Source organism: Dasypus novemcinctus, chromosome 5 (genome assembly GCF_030445035.2).
Source record: "Dasypus novemcinctus isolate mDasNov1 chromosome 5, mDasNov1.1.hap2, whole genome shotgun sequence".
Lineage (NCBI taxonomy): Eukaryota > Metazoa > Chordata > Mammalia > Cingulata > Dasypodidae > Dasypus > Dasypus novemcinctus.
This window is the reverse complement of record NC_080677.1, coordinates 11,706,587-11,723,896: the sequence shown is the minus strand read 5'-3', so window position 1 is coordinate 11,723,896 and position 17,310 is coordinate 11,706,587. Positions and strand designations below refer to the sequence as shown.

Here is a 17,310-nt window from a genome sequence, read left to right as displayed (position 1 = left end):
GTATCCGAAAAAAAAAAAAAAAAAAAAAAAAAAAAGCCAGAGTACCTATACTTACATCAGATGAAAGAGACTTTAAGAGACACCAGGAATGCACAATCTGAGGAGGAAGTCAGGGGAAAAAAATTCCCATTTATAATAGTGACAAAGTATCAAATACTTAGGAATAAACTTAACAAATGATGTACTGATGTATTCAGAAAACTACAATGCATTGTTAAAAAAGACCTAAATAATTGGAAGAACATACCATGCTCACAGATTAGAAGTCTAAATATCATTAAGATGTCAATTCTACCAAAACTGATATACAGATCTCAATGCTATTGCAATAATAATTTCACCAACACCTTTTAAAGGAATGGAATACATGACTATCAAATTTATTTGCAAGGGTAGGGGGTCCCAAATAGCCAGAAATATCTTAAAAAGGAAAAGCAAAATTGGAGGACTCTCACTTCCAGACTTTAAATCATATTACCTAGCTACAGTGGTAAAAACAGCACAGTACTGACAAAAAGTAGACAGATAAACCAATGGAACAGAGGGTCAGAAACAGACCCTCACATCTGTGGTCAAGTGATTTTTGACAAGCCTGGCAAACCCACCCAGCTCGGGCAGAACAGTCCATTTGAAAAATGATATGGAAAAAACTGGGGATCCATAGCCAAAAGAAAGAAAGAGGACCATTATCTCACACTTTATACAAAAATTAACTCCAAATAGAACAACTAAATATAAACTCAAGAGCTATGAAGCTTCTAGAAGAAAATGTAGGAAAACATCATCAAGCCCTGGTGGTAAGTGGTGATTCTTAAAGGGTAAGAGGAGCACTAAAATGGATTACTGATGCTTAATGTATGGGCAAGTTTTAATTAGTCTTACTGTAAAAGTGTGCAAATATATGGAGTTGGTGCTAACACATTATAGTGAGTAACAGCTGGTTTATAAACACAAATGTGGCTGGAAGGGGTGGTCTAGGGATGTAAATGTCAACAGAAAGAAAGCTAGAGAATAATCTAGGGACTGAATAACACAGTAAACCAAGAGGTGGATGAGAATTGTGGTTGATGGTACTGAAGCAAGGGTGTCCTCTGTGAACTAGAGCAGATGCGCATCACTATTGCAGGGTGGGGGGAAAGTGGAGAATCATGGAAAAAAACAACTGATCTATGGACTGTGGTTATCAGCAATACTGTAATATTCAAACATCTATGCCAAAGATGTACTGTGTTGATAATGGGAGAGTATGGAATAAATGCCAAATGGACTATGGTTAATGGTAATAGTCTGATGGTATTATCTCATAATCTGTAACAAATGTTCCACCATGGTGTGGTGTGTTGCTAGAGGGGTGTTAAATGGGAATTCTGTATGTATGCATGATTGTTTTGTAAGTTCGCAACTTTTATAATAAAAATATATTTTAAAAAAATAGGGTGGGTTTGGGGGAAAATACACCAAATATAAGATAAGGACTATAGTTAGTGGTAAGATTTTGACAATATTCTTTTATAATTTGTAATAAATGTCTCACAACAATGCAAGGTGTTGGTGGTGGGTTGATGTATGGAGTCACTGTATGATGTTAAGTATATCTGCTTTCTAAGTTTACAACTTTCTTATTAAGTATGTTCATATATAAATGATATAATAATAATAATAATAGAGTGGGTTGGGGTGAAAATAAACCAAACGTAAGATACTTTGTTTAGTAGTAATATTTTGAGGATGCTCTTTAATCATTAGTTAAAAATGTTTCACAACAATGCAAGGTATTAGTGATAGGGTGACATATGATAGCTCCGTATGATGTTATGTATGTTTGTTCTGTAAGCTCACAACTATTAATATACACTTATTGTTTATGCATGTTTATGTATAAGCAATATGCTTCAATAAATTTTTTTTAAAACTGCAAGGGAATTAAAATATTATTCTACACAAAAGAAGCATTAATGGTGGAAGAAAAGAATAAAAAAGGTGTAACACATATAGGAAAAAAACAGCAAATAGGCAGATGTAAATTAAAATCTCCAACTTAAACATAGGTATTGGTAGAATGGATTTAAAAAAACATGACCCAACTACACGCTGTCTACAAGAGACACACTTTAGATCCAACAACACAAGCAGACTGAACATAAAAGGAAGGAAAATTACATGCGAACAGCAATCAGAAGACAGAGGAGTGGTCATCACAGTATCAGGCAAAACAGACTTTACTACAAAAAAAAAAATTGTTACTAGAGATATTTCATCATGCTATCAGGGTCAATTCATAAAGAAAATATAACATTTATAAACTTACATGTATTTAACAACAGAGTTCCAAAATACATGAAGCAAACCCTGACAGAATTGAAGAGAAAAAGAGACAATTTAGCAATTAATAGTTGGAAGCTTCAAAATCCTACTTTTAATAATGGACAGGACAATTAAGCAGAAGATTAGTAAGGAAATAAAAGACCTGAACAACATAAATCAATGAGAACTAATAGACATCTATAGAAATCTACCAAACATCAACAAACACAATAGTCTCAAGTGTATTTAGAACATACCCCAGGATAGATGATATGCCAATGTTAGGCCATAAAACAACTCTCAATAAATTTGCAAGGATTGAAATCATATAAAATATGCTCTCTGGGCACAGTGAAACTAAATTATAAATAAAGAATGAAGAAAATCTGGGAACACACTCCTAAATAACCAATAGGTCAAATGTGATAGCAGAAAAAAAGAAATTAGAAAACATTTGAAATGAATTAAAACAAAAATACAAAATACCAAAATTTATGGTGTGTAGCTAAATCAGTAGTCAGAGAGCAAATTATAGCTGTAAATCCCTATATAAAAAAGGGAGAATAATCTCTAATTCAATAACTTCACTTTACACTTTAAGGTACTATAAAAAGAAGAGCAAACTAACCCCAAAGTGAGGAGTAAGAGAAAAACGATGGTTAGAGTTAGAAAAGTGAAATAGAGAACAGAAAAATAAGAGAGAAAACAATGACATTGAAAGTTGGTTCCATGGAAAGATCAGGAAAATTGACAAACTTTGAGTAAGACTAACAAAAAAAAGAGATGACTCAAATTGCTAAAATAAGGACTGAAAGAGGGGGCATCACTACCAACCTTACAGAAATAAAAAGGATTATTAAGTGAATACTATGAACTGGTATATGGCAACAAATTTAAATAATTTAGATAAAATGAACAGATTCCCAGAGAGACAAAAAATACCAAAATTTATTCAAGAATTAAGAGATAATCTGAAAAGACATATCACAAGTAAAGATTTAGACATTTTAAAACTACCCACAAAGAAAGGCCCAAAACTAAATGGTTACATTGTATGTGAACTCTACCAATCATCGAAAGAATTAACATCTTTCCTTCATAAGTCTTCCAGAAAAGAGAAGAGGAAGGAACAGGAACACTTCCCAAATTGTTTTCTCTCTTTTAAATATAGATTGAAAAACCACAACAAAATACTAGCAAACAAGATTTAGCAGGTTATAAAAATGATTACAGATCATGACCAAGGGGATTTTTCCTAGGAATATGTTCAAAATATGAAAATTAATCAACATAATACACCATATTAACAGAATAAAGGGGGAAAAAATATCTCAAGAGATGAGGCAAAGGCATTTGACCAAATCTAACAAGACTGCATGATAAAAACATTCAACAAACTAAGAATAGAAGGAACCCTTCTCAATCTGATAAAGAGCATCTATCAAAAACCCACCACTAACATCACACTGAAAGCTTTGCCCCTAAGATTAGGAGCAAGACAAAGATGCCCATTCTTGCCACTTCTATTGAATACTATACTGAATATTCTAGCCAGGCCAAGTAGACAAGAAAATGACACAGAAGACATCCAAACTGGGATGGAGAAAGTTACACTATCTCTCCATAAAAATTAAGAATTTCTTCAAAAGAAAAAACAGCTTAAATCAATTTGAAAGGTTAATAACAAAATGAGACAATACATTTGCATTACATACCACAGACAAAAGGCTGGCATCTAATATATAAAAAGCTCCTAGAAATCAATATGAAAAACATTAACTGAATAAAAAACAGGGAAACGTTATCAGTTCAAAGGAAAGGCACATGCAAAATAGATGCTCAACCTCATTCACAAGAGAAATATAAATTCAAATTATGCCTAGATGCTATTTTTCAACTATACATTTGACAAAATCCAAGTTTGATAATATTTTACAACAGCAAATTTGTAAAAACCAAGAATTTTCATACATTTCTTATAGAAATTACAAATACCTTTCGACCTACTAATTAATTGCACTTCATGCAATTGATTTCGTATGCAAATGCATATATGCAAAATGAAAATAGTAAAGGGCATTCATTGCTTTATTCTTTACAATAGCTAAAGACTGGAAACAGCCTACATGTCCATTAACAGGGGACTAGTTTAATAATCAACTTGCCATTTGACAGAGCAAAGCCAGATTCTAGAGCCCTGGTCTGAGGGGTACTGAGCCAGGCACTTGTGGACTCTCAGGGTTCTGCCAGCCTGAGCCGTATTATCTGAGACATACTAGGTCTGTTGAGAACTTACTGAGTACCTTCTGCGTGCTCAGGAACTCTTCTAGGCACTGGGGACATGGCAGTAAACAAAATGGACAAACCCCCTGTCCCTGTAGGCTGACACTGGCTGAGTACTATGGAATGAATCCTGTGCCCCACAAAACATGTTCACATACTATTCTGTGGGTGTGAACCCATTTGTAAGTAGGATCGCTGAAGATCTAGTGAGGTAAGGCCAAAGAGAATATGCCCAGAGCCCTTGTAAGCAGAGGAGCAGGAGTCAGGAGGCAGAAGGGGACCAATGGCCATGTGACAGGCAGAGACTTCAGAGAAAGCATGGTCTACCGACACCTCGATTTGGGCTGGTAGCCTCCAAAACTATGAGACAATGAATTCCTGTTGCTTAAGCCAACTAGTCTGTGGTGGCTGTTAGACCAGCCCTGACTAACTATTATAAAATAATGGGGAGGCAATAAGATCATTTCAGCAAGTGGTAATAAAAAAAATCCGATTGTCTACACACTAGAAAACTGTGATAGTTTGAGATTAATCCCAAAAAGAGAAAGATTATATTTGTAAACTGTTCCTCTAAGTGTGATAGATTTAATTATACTAGAGTCAGTTGAGGGGACCTTTATTAGATTACCTGTTAAGATTGCTTTGAGGCTTTCTTTGATTTCTTTGACCACATCGGTAGAGTGTGACTCAGGCTGAGTCCCCACCCCCTTGGTGGGTCTGATACAAAAAGGAAACTCACTAGAGATACATACTTGGGAAGAGAGATGAGCCATTTGCCCGACAGTTTGCAGCTGACCTTGGGAAGAGAGTCTAGACTGATGTAGGAAGCCCTGAGAGACAAGCCCTGTGCCAGTCTACAGCTGAGACGGGGAAGAAGTGGGGCCCAAGGAGCCTCAAAAGGAAAAAAAGCCCAGGAAGGTAGAGACCAGGCAGAGATCAGCAGCCATCTTGCTTCAATAGGTGGCAATTGACTTTGGTGAGAAAACAGCCTTGAGTTGGACTTTTTAGGGCATTGTGACTGTAAGCTTTTACCTCAAATAATTACCCTTTATAAAAGCCAACAGATTTCTGGTACTTTGCATAGGCATCCCTTTGAAAGACTGATACAAATACTAAACTACTTTTTAAAAGAATGTGAATTGTCATTATTGTTAAGAAAATAATGCCAAGATATTTGCTGAGTGAAAAAGGCAGGGTATAAAACAGTGCTACCCACTGTCACCACTGGTAGTCAATACTGGACTGGAAGTTCTTGCCAGAGCAATTAAGAAAGAAAAGAAATAAAGGGTATCCAAATTGGAAAGGAAGATCTAAAACCTCACTTATTTGCAGATGACATAATCCTATATACAGAAAATACACAACAAAATTTTATCAGAGCTAATAAATGGATTCAGCAAAGTGACAGGGTAAAAGATCAACATACGACAATCAATTGTGTTTCCATACACTAGTAATGAATAATCTGAAGATGAAATCAAGAAAAAAATTTCATTTATCCTAGCAACTAAAAGAATCAAATATCTAGGAATAAATTTAACCAAGAATGTAGAGGGGACTTATAATGGAAAACTGAAAAAATCAGTTTAAACTGAAAAAATCAGTTTAAAATAAAATATCACTGAAAGAAAATTTAAAAGACCTAAATAAATGGAAGGATACTTACTCATGTTCATGAGAAAAAGTCTACCTGCCTTCTGTGTAGAATTGGAAAATCAAATTCATATGCAAGGATAAGGGGTCCCAAATAGCCAAAAGTATCTTGAAAAATAAGACTGAAGTTGGAAGACTCACATTTTCTGATTTTAAAACTTCTTACAAAGCTACTATAATCAAAAAGCACAGTACTTGTAAAAGGACAAACATACAGACAATGGAACCTAACTGGGAATTCAGAAATAAACCCTCTCATCTATGGCCAACTGGTTTTTGACAAGGCTGCCAAAACCCTCACTGGGGAAAGAATAGCCTCTCTAACAAATGGTGCTGGAAGAACTGGATATCCATAAGCACAGAATGAAGGTGGACTCCTACCTCACACAATATACAAAAATTGAGTCAAAATGGATCAAAGACCTAAATGTGAGAACCGAAACTATAAAACTCCTAGAAGAGAACGTAAGGAAATATCTTCAGTACCTTGTGTTAAGCAATGGACTCTTGAACTTTACACCAAAAGCATGAGCAACAAAAGGAAAAATAGGGGAAGCGGATTTGGCTCAATGGACGGAGAGTCCACCTACCACATGGGAGGTCCAGGGTTCAAACCCAGGGCCTCCTGACCCGTGTGATGAGCTGGCCCACCCACAGTGCTGATGCACCCAAGGAGTGCCATGTCACACAGAGGTATCCCCCATGTAGGGGAGCCCCACTCGCAAGGAATGCGCCCTGTAAGGAGAGTCACCCTGCATGAAAAAAGTGCAGCCTGCCCAGGAGTGGCGTCACACACACGGAGAGCTATGACGCAACAAAAAGAGACACAGATTCCCGGTGCCACTGACAAGAATGCAAGCAGACACAGAAGAACATACAGCAAATAGACACAGAGAGCAGACAACTGGGGGGGGGGAGGAGGGAAGGGGAGAGAAATATATAAAAAATAAAGGAAAAACAGCTAGGACTTTTTCAAAATTTAAAATGATTTTTTTTAAGATTTATTATTTTTATTATTTTATTTCTCTCCCCTTCCCCCCCTCCCCGCCCCAGTTGTCTGTTCTCTGTGTCTATTTGCTGCATCTTCTTCTTTGCCCGCTTCCGTTGTTATCAGAGGCATGGGAATCTGTGTTTCTTTTTGTTGCATCATCTTGTTGTGTCAGCTCTCGTGTGTGTGGTGCCATTTCTGGGCAGCCTGCACTTTCTTTCGCGCTGGGCGGCTCTCCTTATGGGGCGCACTCCTTGCACGTGCGGCTCCCCTACGCGGGGACACCCCTGCGTGGCACAGCACTCCTTGCACGCATCAGCACTGTGCATGGGCCAGCTGCTCACGGGTCAAGGAGGCCTGGGGTTTGAACTGCAGACCACCCATGTGGTAGACGGATGCCCTAACCACTGGGCCAAGTCCGCTTCCCTAAAAATGATTAGTATTAGTCATTAATGATTCTGTATTAGTCAGCCAAAGGGGTGCTGATGCAAAGTACCAGAATTCTGTTGGCTTTTATAAAGAGTATTTATTTGGGGTAGAAGCTTACAGTCACAAGGCCTTAAAAAGTCCAACTCAAGGTACCATAAGAGGTACTTTCTCACCCTAAATCAATGGCCACATGTTGAGCAAGATGGTGGGTGATGACCGCAAGTGTTCAGCCTTCCTCTTCAGGCTCCATGGTCCCAGCTTCTTCCAATCTTAGCTGTAGGTTGGGATAAGTCTCGTCTCTCTCCCAGGGCTTCTCTCCAGGCTCAGCTGCTCTGCTCTCTCCAGAAGGTCAGCTGTAGACTATCAGGCTCTCTCTCTTCCTGGGGCCTCTGCTGTGTCTATAGAGCTCTCTCTATTCTTTTTTGTTCTGCTGTGTATCTACTTCTTCATTCTCTTTTTCCGTGTATTTACTTCCCAGGGCTCCTGCGTCAAAATTTTCACTCTCTCCTCTGCCATGGAGTTTTCTCTGTGATGGTAGGCAGGGACTCAATGTCCTACTGATGTTGCCCAATCAAAGCCTTAACCATAATTTAATCAAGTAAAGTGAAACCTCTGAATCCAATACAATCTAATACACCCAGAGGAACAGACCAGTTTATAAAGATAATTCATTACCTATTTTTGGGATTCATAAACAATATCGAACTGCTACAATGGGCATCAAAGGACTTTATTAAGAAAGTAAAAAGACAACTAACAGAATGAGAGAGTATTTAGAAACCATATATCTGATAAGGACTTAACATCCAGAATATATAAAGAACTCAACAAAAAAGAGATAATGCAATTTTAAAATGGCCAAAGGATTTGAACAGATATTTCTCTAAAGATGACACATGAATGGTCAGTAGCATATAAAAAGATGTTCCACATGATTAGCCATCAAAGAAACGCAAATCAAAACCAAAGGTGAGGACCCTTCACACCCACTGGAACAGCTATCATCTAAAACAACAGGCAGTGTGCTTCTCTGCAGGCACACAAAGTCCGTGCTGGGGACAGGCACCCAGTGCTGCCTCGGAGCCAGCGCTCAGCATGGCTGCGGGCACTGGCCGACCAAAGCAAAGATGGCAGCAGTGTCGTGAGAAAGAGAGTATGCGGGTTGGGAGGAATTCTCTCGTAGTTCTATGACATCAAACCATGGCGGGGTACAGGGGCGTTTTCTAAGGTTGCAATAAGATCAGGACAGTTTCCACTAAGAGACGAGTGTTACTGAGCCTGGGCTGGTGCTCTGGGCTTCTAGAGGCTGCTCTGCCACAACCTCACCCAATAATCGTGATCCCCTAAATGGTCGACTTATAACCACCCATGTCTTACATTAACAATTGCATAACCATCTATGTCATGAATTTAAAGTCTCTTCTCTCTATTCCATGGTTATGTTGAGGCAAGAAAGGTGAACTCAGCAGCATTTCCTAAACAGAGTTGATTAAACAAAGAGCATGGTGAAGAAGAAGCCTAATCCATTTATTAGTGCATGAGATGAAAAGCTTCACTTTGAGAAGAAAGTTTTTATTTAGACTTGCTAAGCCTTGAGAGGCAAGTATGACCTTTCCATATCCACTTCTGCAGAACAGAAATCAATGAGAAGTGGTAAGCAAAAGACCCAGCTCTGAAGACCCCAGCATCAAGTTACCGCTGGGGAAGTCAGGCCTCGGAACTTTACTGCTGTGCTCCAGCCATTAACAAAGTGCCTCTCGTATCCACTTCTTACCCCCAGCTCTGCCACCCACTCTGCGAACACTGAGCTACTACACAAAGCCCATCAATCCCACCTAGAGCAAACTGTGGCTGCAGCAGCTACACTGCTGCAATCGTAGCTGCCTTCATGATTACACCTGACGGCTGCCACCAACAGAAACCAGAAATAAACACTGCCGAGAGGTAGCAGCCAGAACTCCAAGAGCAAGCAGGAAGGAGCCAGTCCAGAAAGAGACTACTCTGAGAAAAAACTCTTAGGTCAGCAAAACCAAGGGCTACAAACAAATTTGTTTCCAAGTTCTGAAGAGAATTCTTAGATCACTAAGAAACTGAGAGAACCCAGAATTCTTATCGCAAGTTTACAGTCTAGTAGGAATGACATGGGGAAAAGATACTACTGAATGAAGGAGAAAGAGAAACTTCAATGGTGCAAGAAACAAGGCGCGACACGATGGTCTTCACAGGTCCATCACCAGTGTAAATTCAGTCAGTGAGTGTCACAAAATTGCCAACTGGGCTAAACCAGCAGCTTCTGTGGTAAGCCCCTTCTAAAGATCCCTGTGTATCTACAGCTGAAACTGTCATCAGTCTTGGTCCAAGCATTACCTTGGAGCCGCCTCTGCCACCAGGTGAGACCAGTCTCCCCGGCGCCGCTCCACCCCTGCACCATCAGAGACCAGGACCCAGAGCCAGGTGACCTGCGTTCAGCTACTGCTTAGCACTTAGCAGCAAACTGCTCTTACCCACCTCCTCCATGTCAACAGGGAGAGCTGTCTGGGAGCCTACTTGAGATGAGGAGAAAGCTCCAGGCAGCGCTGTCTGTGTGGCACGCCCACCGACGCCGACCACCTTGTGCCCTTCTCTGCATGCTCTCTGTGAACCCCACTAGCAACCAGCTCCAGAGCAGCCACCTGGGTGTCAGAGCCCACCACCTGGTCGGCAGGTGCTCGAGTGAGCAAGGCCTAGGGTGACCCCCGAGTCGAAGTGAGGCTCCTGGAGATCCCACAAGAGCATGTGGGAGAGGTGGCCTCTGAGCCTGATGGATGCAAGGGTGTCGCTGAGCTAGATGAGACAGAATCCTGAGGTTAACACCCCGAGAAGCCAGCACAAGCATCCAGACCCCTCTGCCAATGCTGACGGCTCCTGCAGCTATGGCAAGTCCAGCTAGAACTATCAGGAGACCTGTGTCTCTTGAGTCAAAGAGAAAAATTACCAGCTTTAGCTCGGGGTGAATTCAAGTCTCTCGGAGAAAATTCCAGAAGTCCATGGAGAACTCAGAGCAAAAAGCTCTAATTTTTTCTAGCCAGCGGAACGGAGCATGGTAACTAGTACTTTTCATAATTTATACTATATACAAGGCAACCCTACCAAAAAAATAAAATGAAAACGAGTATCTGGCCTATGCAAACCCTAAGCAGATGCTAGGCAGACTCCCAGGCCAGTTACCACTGCTAACAGCTGACCAGAAGCAGCCAGAAGCCACCGTGTGAAGAGCAGATTTCTGTGTGGACAGTCCCGGGGCGGATCCTATAACTCTAAATGCCACCTGCACCTGGCTCTGGTACAAGATCTATGGGGACGGGGTGGGAGGCAGTGCGGAGAGGCTAAAGACAGGGCTGCCTCCTGCCAAGGCTGGACTGTATTGGCTGAGCCCAGATGGGCCTCAAGCCTGTCTCAACAGGGCACAAAAGGTGGTTTGAGGTTTGTGCTGAGGGGAGAAACCATGGGCAGGGAAGACAGGCCTGAGTCCAGCCCAGTAATGGGCGTCTGACCAGCCACGACCTGACCTGGCAACCCGAGGACAGAAGCCCAGTGGAGAGGCTGGGGAAGCGGTCTCCAAGGGAGGCTGTGTGAGAAAGAGGCACGCCAGTAGGTGAAGAGGAACCCTGTGCAGGGGTGGGAGAGCACAGCCAGGCCTCTGGGGGAGGAGGGGAAAAAGCGGGGCCCTCCTGAAGGCACTGCTAGCCGCACAGAGGGCCCAGCCCCCAGGGGCAGTGGAAATGCCCTCTGTGGCCCCTACAGTGACCTTCAGAGAGGTCTGCAGGGGCAGGTTGGGAGGGAATCAGGCCAGGGACGCGCATGGTAGAAGCCCACTGTGTAAGTGTTAAGATGGTGTGCTCCCAGCAAAAACGGGGGGCTGAAAGAGAAAGTGAGCAAATACCAAGCCCTGCAGGTAGGCAAATCCCTAGGCGCTTCCCCCCAGGACCTGGGCGGGGCACCTTCCCCGTTCCCACGAGCTTCTTGCTGTGTAAGCATCTCGCTACACTGTGAAGGATTTTAACATTTAACACATTCTCTCTCTCCTGTAAGAGAAAGTACTGCAAAGTCAAATTATAACTTTTAGGTCTATGCTAAAACTACCATGTCATGTACATTCTACACACAGATGTGGACACAGATATGTCTGCATGTATGTATTCAAGGCTATGCACAAAAAAGTCACATGAACTGTATCTTATGTGCCATTTAAGGGAGATTTGGCATTGACCATATGTGATTTTAGAAGATTCCCCTCAGGAAAGGTGCTATTCCATGCTACGACAGTATTTGATGTGCGTTTACTGGGGCCTGTGTGGGGAAGGCCTGGTATACTCTAGATGAACATGCTTTCATTATGACCTTAAGTTTAACTGACTGGACATTTCTTAGGAAAGCTGAGGCAGATTTAATACTAAGAAAGATGCAGAATTTACAAAGCAACTGTTTGAGTATTCCTTTGAAAACCTACAGGCTCCTAAGAACGTTATGACTGTTTAGTATGCCTGTGATGGTCTAAATGGAGCTGCAAAAAGAGGCAGGTTTAGCTTGCAGAGAACATCACACTGCACAGGCTTCAGTCTAGGGAAATGCTGCCTCAGAGTGAGAATGAAGTTTGCTATGCCCTGGGGGGGAAGATTTCTGCAGACCTGTAGAAGAAACCTAAGGGGGCAGGACACAAGGCAAGCACAGGGAGCAAACTCCTGGGGTAAGGAAGAGAACTCAGCAGCAGAGCGAGGAAAAGAAAGCTCTGGAGCCAGGTAGCCCCTCCCTGCACCGCACTTCTGCTCTCTCCGGGCAGCCAGTCAGGGGTGGCCAATTCTCCACCTAACAGGCTCGGGGACCCAGACCCGGGGGCCACACACCCCGCCTGGGGTCAGCTGGAGGCAGTGCAGTACGGAGCGGCTCCGCCTGCCCTCGGGGCTGGGCTCGTTACCTGCTTCCCCTTCACGATGTGCTTGGGCACCGGCACCTTAACCTCCAGGTCGGTGTAGTCCTGCGACCAGGTGTAGTTCTCACGGACCGCACCATTGTAACTGTCGGGGTTTTTCTGGAACTGCTCCTGTCTCCTGAGGAAGAACAAGAAACTTAAAATGCCAACCCATCCACACAGGTAGGAAAGGAGTGCCATGGTGAGGCCGAGGACACACGTTCCTAAATCTTAAAGAAGTCACCAAATGACTCTTACACATTCACAGCCAAATTATTAATATCTGATACTTACTTGCTTTTTTTTCTAGAACCCCCCCCCCCAGGGGTAGTTAGTTCATTTCTGAGCAGACCCCAAGGAGATCATGGACAAAGGGAACAGCAGCTGTGGAGAAGAACCCTGGGGCCAAAGGCTCCTGTCTGGAAGCAGCAGCGTTCTGCAGCCAGGAAAGAAGCCGGCCTGTCAGTTAAGAAAACCCTCGGGGGGCTCAGGGGTGCTTGGTGTATTATGAACAGCATGGCAGGGTCCGTCAAGAACAAAACAAAACAAATCACTAACAAAACACCTCAGCTTTCAGCTGCTAGACTTCAACAATCTCCTAACCTCTATTTCCTCCCAGAAAATAAATCAAAGCCAAAGGGATTGAAATAAAGTGATCTGCATCATTCTTAAACTGCAAGCAATATATTTAAGGAAATAACTTAAAAAAAACAATCAGCCAAATCCTATTGTAGATGCCTACACACATTACCTGCAGTTGAGAAACACCACACAGAAGCAGACCAAACTACCCAAGAAGCTGAGATTAAAATAAAGTAGAATAGGAGGACAACCAGCAAGATGGCAGTGGAGTAAGGAGCTCCGAGAGTCAGCTCCTGCTGCAGAGAGTTAGTAAACACAAGAGCTCTCTGGAGCTAGATGAAGCACCTGTCTGGGGGCTCCAGGAGACCAGAAGAGCAGCCTGCAACATCCTTGAAGGAACAAAAGGAGGAGATTGCCCATCTGCAGAGAAGACTTTTAAGTAGAGCGCTCCACGCCACGGATGCCAGTGCCCATCCTCCACTGGAGGCACAAGCTGACTCAGAGCTGTTCCACGGCTGGAATTGGAAGTTCCAACCCCAAAAATGGAGGAGGAAGAGACGGTAGGGCACCAGCTTCAGCTATGGATGAGTAAATTCAGAAGACTAAAGTATAATCCTGAGAACAGCTAAAGTTTGAGCCTGTCCAGGTCAAAGAGAGGCTGGGGGCTGGCATCTTAACTCCGCGCCTGGCACGAGGGGACGCAGGGTGGACTGAAAATCCCAGTGCTGGTGGGGACTGGTTTCTTTCCATCCAGATCAGACGGCAGCTCTAGCCTAGGCCCCAGCCCCACCTCTGGCAAGGAGGAAGGTGGGGGAACCTGCGCCAGCCTCTCTGGGAAATTACCAGGCAAGCTGAAGAGGCCGGTGATTACTCCACTTCGTCAGCACAAGCTGCCCCAGGAGATATTCTGTGGCTTGAACTGGAAGCGCCATTTCCCAAAAATAGGGGCAGAGGAGATGGGTGGCTACCGATTTTGGCTACTGATTAGCAGACTCTGCTGGCTAAGGAATAACCCTAGGAACAGCTGGGGTGTGAATGCATCCAAGTCGGAAAGAGGCTGGTGGCTGCCATTTATACTCTGCCCCCAGCACGAGGGGAAGCCAGGCTGGCCAAAAATCACACTGACAGTAAGAACCAGTTTCTTTCACCCAGATCAGCCTGCAGTCCTCGCCTAGGCTTCAGCCCCCCCCTCTGGCAGGAAGGAAGCTGGCGGGCCCTGCACCAGCCTCTCCAGGTTAACTGCAGGTACATTTGGCTGTCATGGACTGAATAACTGGAAGTCTACAGGGGCAACTATGGTCATCTTGGATCCACATGGTATAGATTGCTGCCTACACTTGCCCACACCATCCCCGACCCCGGTAGGGGAAAAAGGGGCGTGAAGCTTCATCAGTATGTCTCTGCAACTACAGTCTAGACCTGCACAACTTGGATTATTCCACACAGCTGTGGCTCTGTCCCTACCCCTGGCAAAGGAGAAAGTTGGGAGAAGCTTCATCGGTCCCTGGGGCAATGGGGGCAGCTTGAGCCTTCACAGTTTATAGCACCAACTACAACCCTGGCTCCTACTGCATAACCAGCAAGGGTGAAAGGACAGGAAGCCCTAAACTAAAGACAAAAACTGCACCCAGAATAAATACCCTAGTAAGCCAGATCCCAAGACACCAACAAAAAAATTAAAATCCACACCAAGAAACGGGAAGATATGGTCTAGTTTAAGGATCAAGATAAGCCTCCAGATGACCTAAAGGAGACAACCAATCATAGATGTTCAAACAAGTCTCCTTAATAAACCCAATGAGATGGCTAAAGAGATTAAGGATATTAAGAAGACACTGGATGAGCACAAAGAAGAATTTGAAAGCATACGTAGAAAAATAGCAGATCTTATGGGAATGAAAGTTACAATAAATGAAATTAAAAAAACACTGGGGGAAGGAGACGTGGCTCAACTGATAGAGCATCTGCCTACCATACAGGAGGGTCAAGGTTTCGATACCCAGGGCCTCCTGACCCATGCGATTAGCTGGCCCACATGCAGAGTTGCCGTGCGCAAGGACTGCTGTGCCACGCAGGGGCGCACCTGCATGGGGATGCCCCATGCACAAGGAGTGCGCCCTGCAAGGAGAGCTGCCCAGTGTGAAAAAAGCACAGACTGCCCAGGAGTGGCGTCGCACACACGGAGAGCTGACGCGGCAAGATGACGCAACAAAAAAGAGATGCAGTTTCCCAGTGCCACCGAGGCAAGCAGACACAGAAGAACACACAGCAAGTGGACACAAAGAGCAGACAACGGGGAGGGAACAGGTGGGGGAAAGGGAGAGAAATAAATAAAATAAATCTTAAAAAAAAAAAAAAAGCATTGGAGGGAAGCAGATGTGGATCAAGTGATAAAGCTTCCACTTACCATATGGGAGGACCCAGGTTCGATCCCTGGGACCCTGGTGAAAAAGAAGAGGAGAAAGCGTGCCCACGCGCATGGTAAGCCAGTACCTGCACAAGTGAGACATGCAGCAAGATGATGACACATCAAAAGAGAGACAAGGGGAGAGTCAAGGTGAAGCGCAGCAAAAACAGGAACTACGGTGGCACAATTGACAGGGAACCTCTCTCCACATCAGGGGTCTCCAGGATCGAATCCTGGTGAATCCTAGAGGACAGAAAATGAGAAGACAACACAGACAGCAAAAAGAGCAGGGTGGGAGAAGAGGAAGGGGGAAAAATAAATAATAAAAAAGAAGTTGACAATTCAAGCAGAAATAATTTTAAAAAACCACACTTTGGAATCATATAATAGCACGTTTGAGGAGGAAGAAGAAAGAGTTGGTGAACTTGAAGAAATGGTCTCTGAAAGTGAACATACTAAAGAACAGATGAAGAATGGAAAAAATTGAACAAGGTCTCAGGGAACTAAATGACAGCAAAACACATGCAAACATACATGTCATGGGTGTTCCAGAAGAAGAAGAGAAGGGTAAGGGGTAGAAGGAATATTTGAAGAAATAATGGTAGAAAATTTCCCAACCCTATTGATATCCACGTCCAAGAAGCACAATGTACTCCCATCCAAAAAAACCTGAATAGACCAACTCCCAGACACATACTAATCATAATGTCAAATGCCAAAGACAAAGAATTCTAAGAACAGCAAGAGAAAAGCAATGCATAATACATAATGGACACTCAATAAGATTAAGTGCTGATTTCTCACCAGAACCATGGATGCAAGACAGTGGTATGTTATATTTAAGATACTACAAGAAAAAAATGTCCAGCCAAGAATCTTATATCTGGCAAGATTTTCTTTCAAAAATGATAGCAAGATTAGAAAATTCATAGATAAACAGAAACTTAGAGAATTTCTAAGTAAGAGACCAGATTTTCAGGAAATACTAAAGGATGTGCTAGAGCCTAAAAAGAAAAGACAGGAGAGGCCTGAAAGAGAGTCTAGAAATGAAGATTATATCAATAAAAGTAACTGAAAGTGTCAAAAGAGTGGTAAAAAATACATTACGTATGTTTGTTTTGTAAATTCACAACTATTACTATACACTTATTATGTATGTTTATGTATTAAATACTTCAATAAATTTTGAAAAATGTTATGAAAAAAATAAAGCAAAATAGAACGTTTGCCATAAAAAATTAACTACATTAACAATTACATAAACAATATATAAAAATAAACTTCAAACGGATAAACAAAACGTGGCATGTCCATACAACAGAACGTTACTCAGCTGTAAGGAGGAGTGAAGTCTGAGCGACGTAAGTCAGACACAAAGGACAGACACTGTATGATCTCACTGATAGGAACTCAGAATAATGAGCAAACTCATAGAACATAAGTAAGTTTCAACTCAAGACCTTTTAGAGAGTTTAATGTTTTAAATTAAGAAAACCTTAGCCATGGAGAAGCAGCACCCACAAACACCAAACACAAAGGAAGCACAGCTAAGCAAGAAAGAACCCCAAGCGGGGTGGCCCAAGTCAGCAGGCAGCCAGACAAGCAAGCGAAGCGCGCACTGTGACCGCACTGCTGCGTCTCCGTGTGTATGTGTGTGAGCACATGGAGGAGGGCCTGGAGGACCCGCCCTTTTGGCCAAAACTGAGGACCACGAGG

General features: G+C 42.8%; 1 protein-coding gene across 3 annotated transcripts in view; it reads right to left on the bottom strand.

The window, feature by feature from the left end:
- The window catches only part of NUDCD3 (NudC domain containing 3), a 138,277-nt gene that overhangs the window by 42,437 nt on the left and 78,530 nt on the right, over positions 1-17,310 (bottom strand). For all 3 annotated transcript variants that reach the window (XR_011648778.1, XM_058296682.2, XM_058296683.1), the window contains exon 3: positions 12,612-12,744. Coding sequence is in view for 2 of the 3 variants with exons in the window: in XM_058296682.2 (XP_058152665.1) it covers positions 12,612-12,744 (133 nt within the window). In the remaining variant the exon portion in view is untranslated. The remainder of the gene's footprint in view (positions 1-12,611; positions 12,745-17,310) is intronic.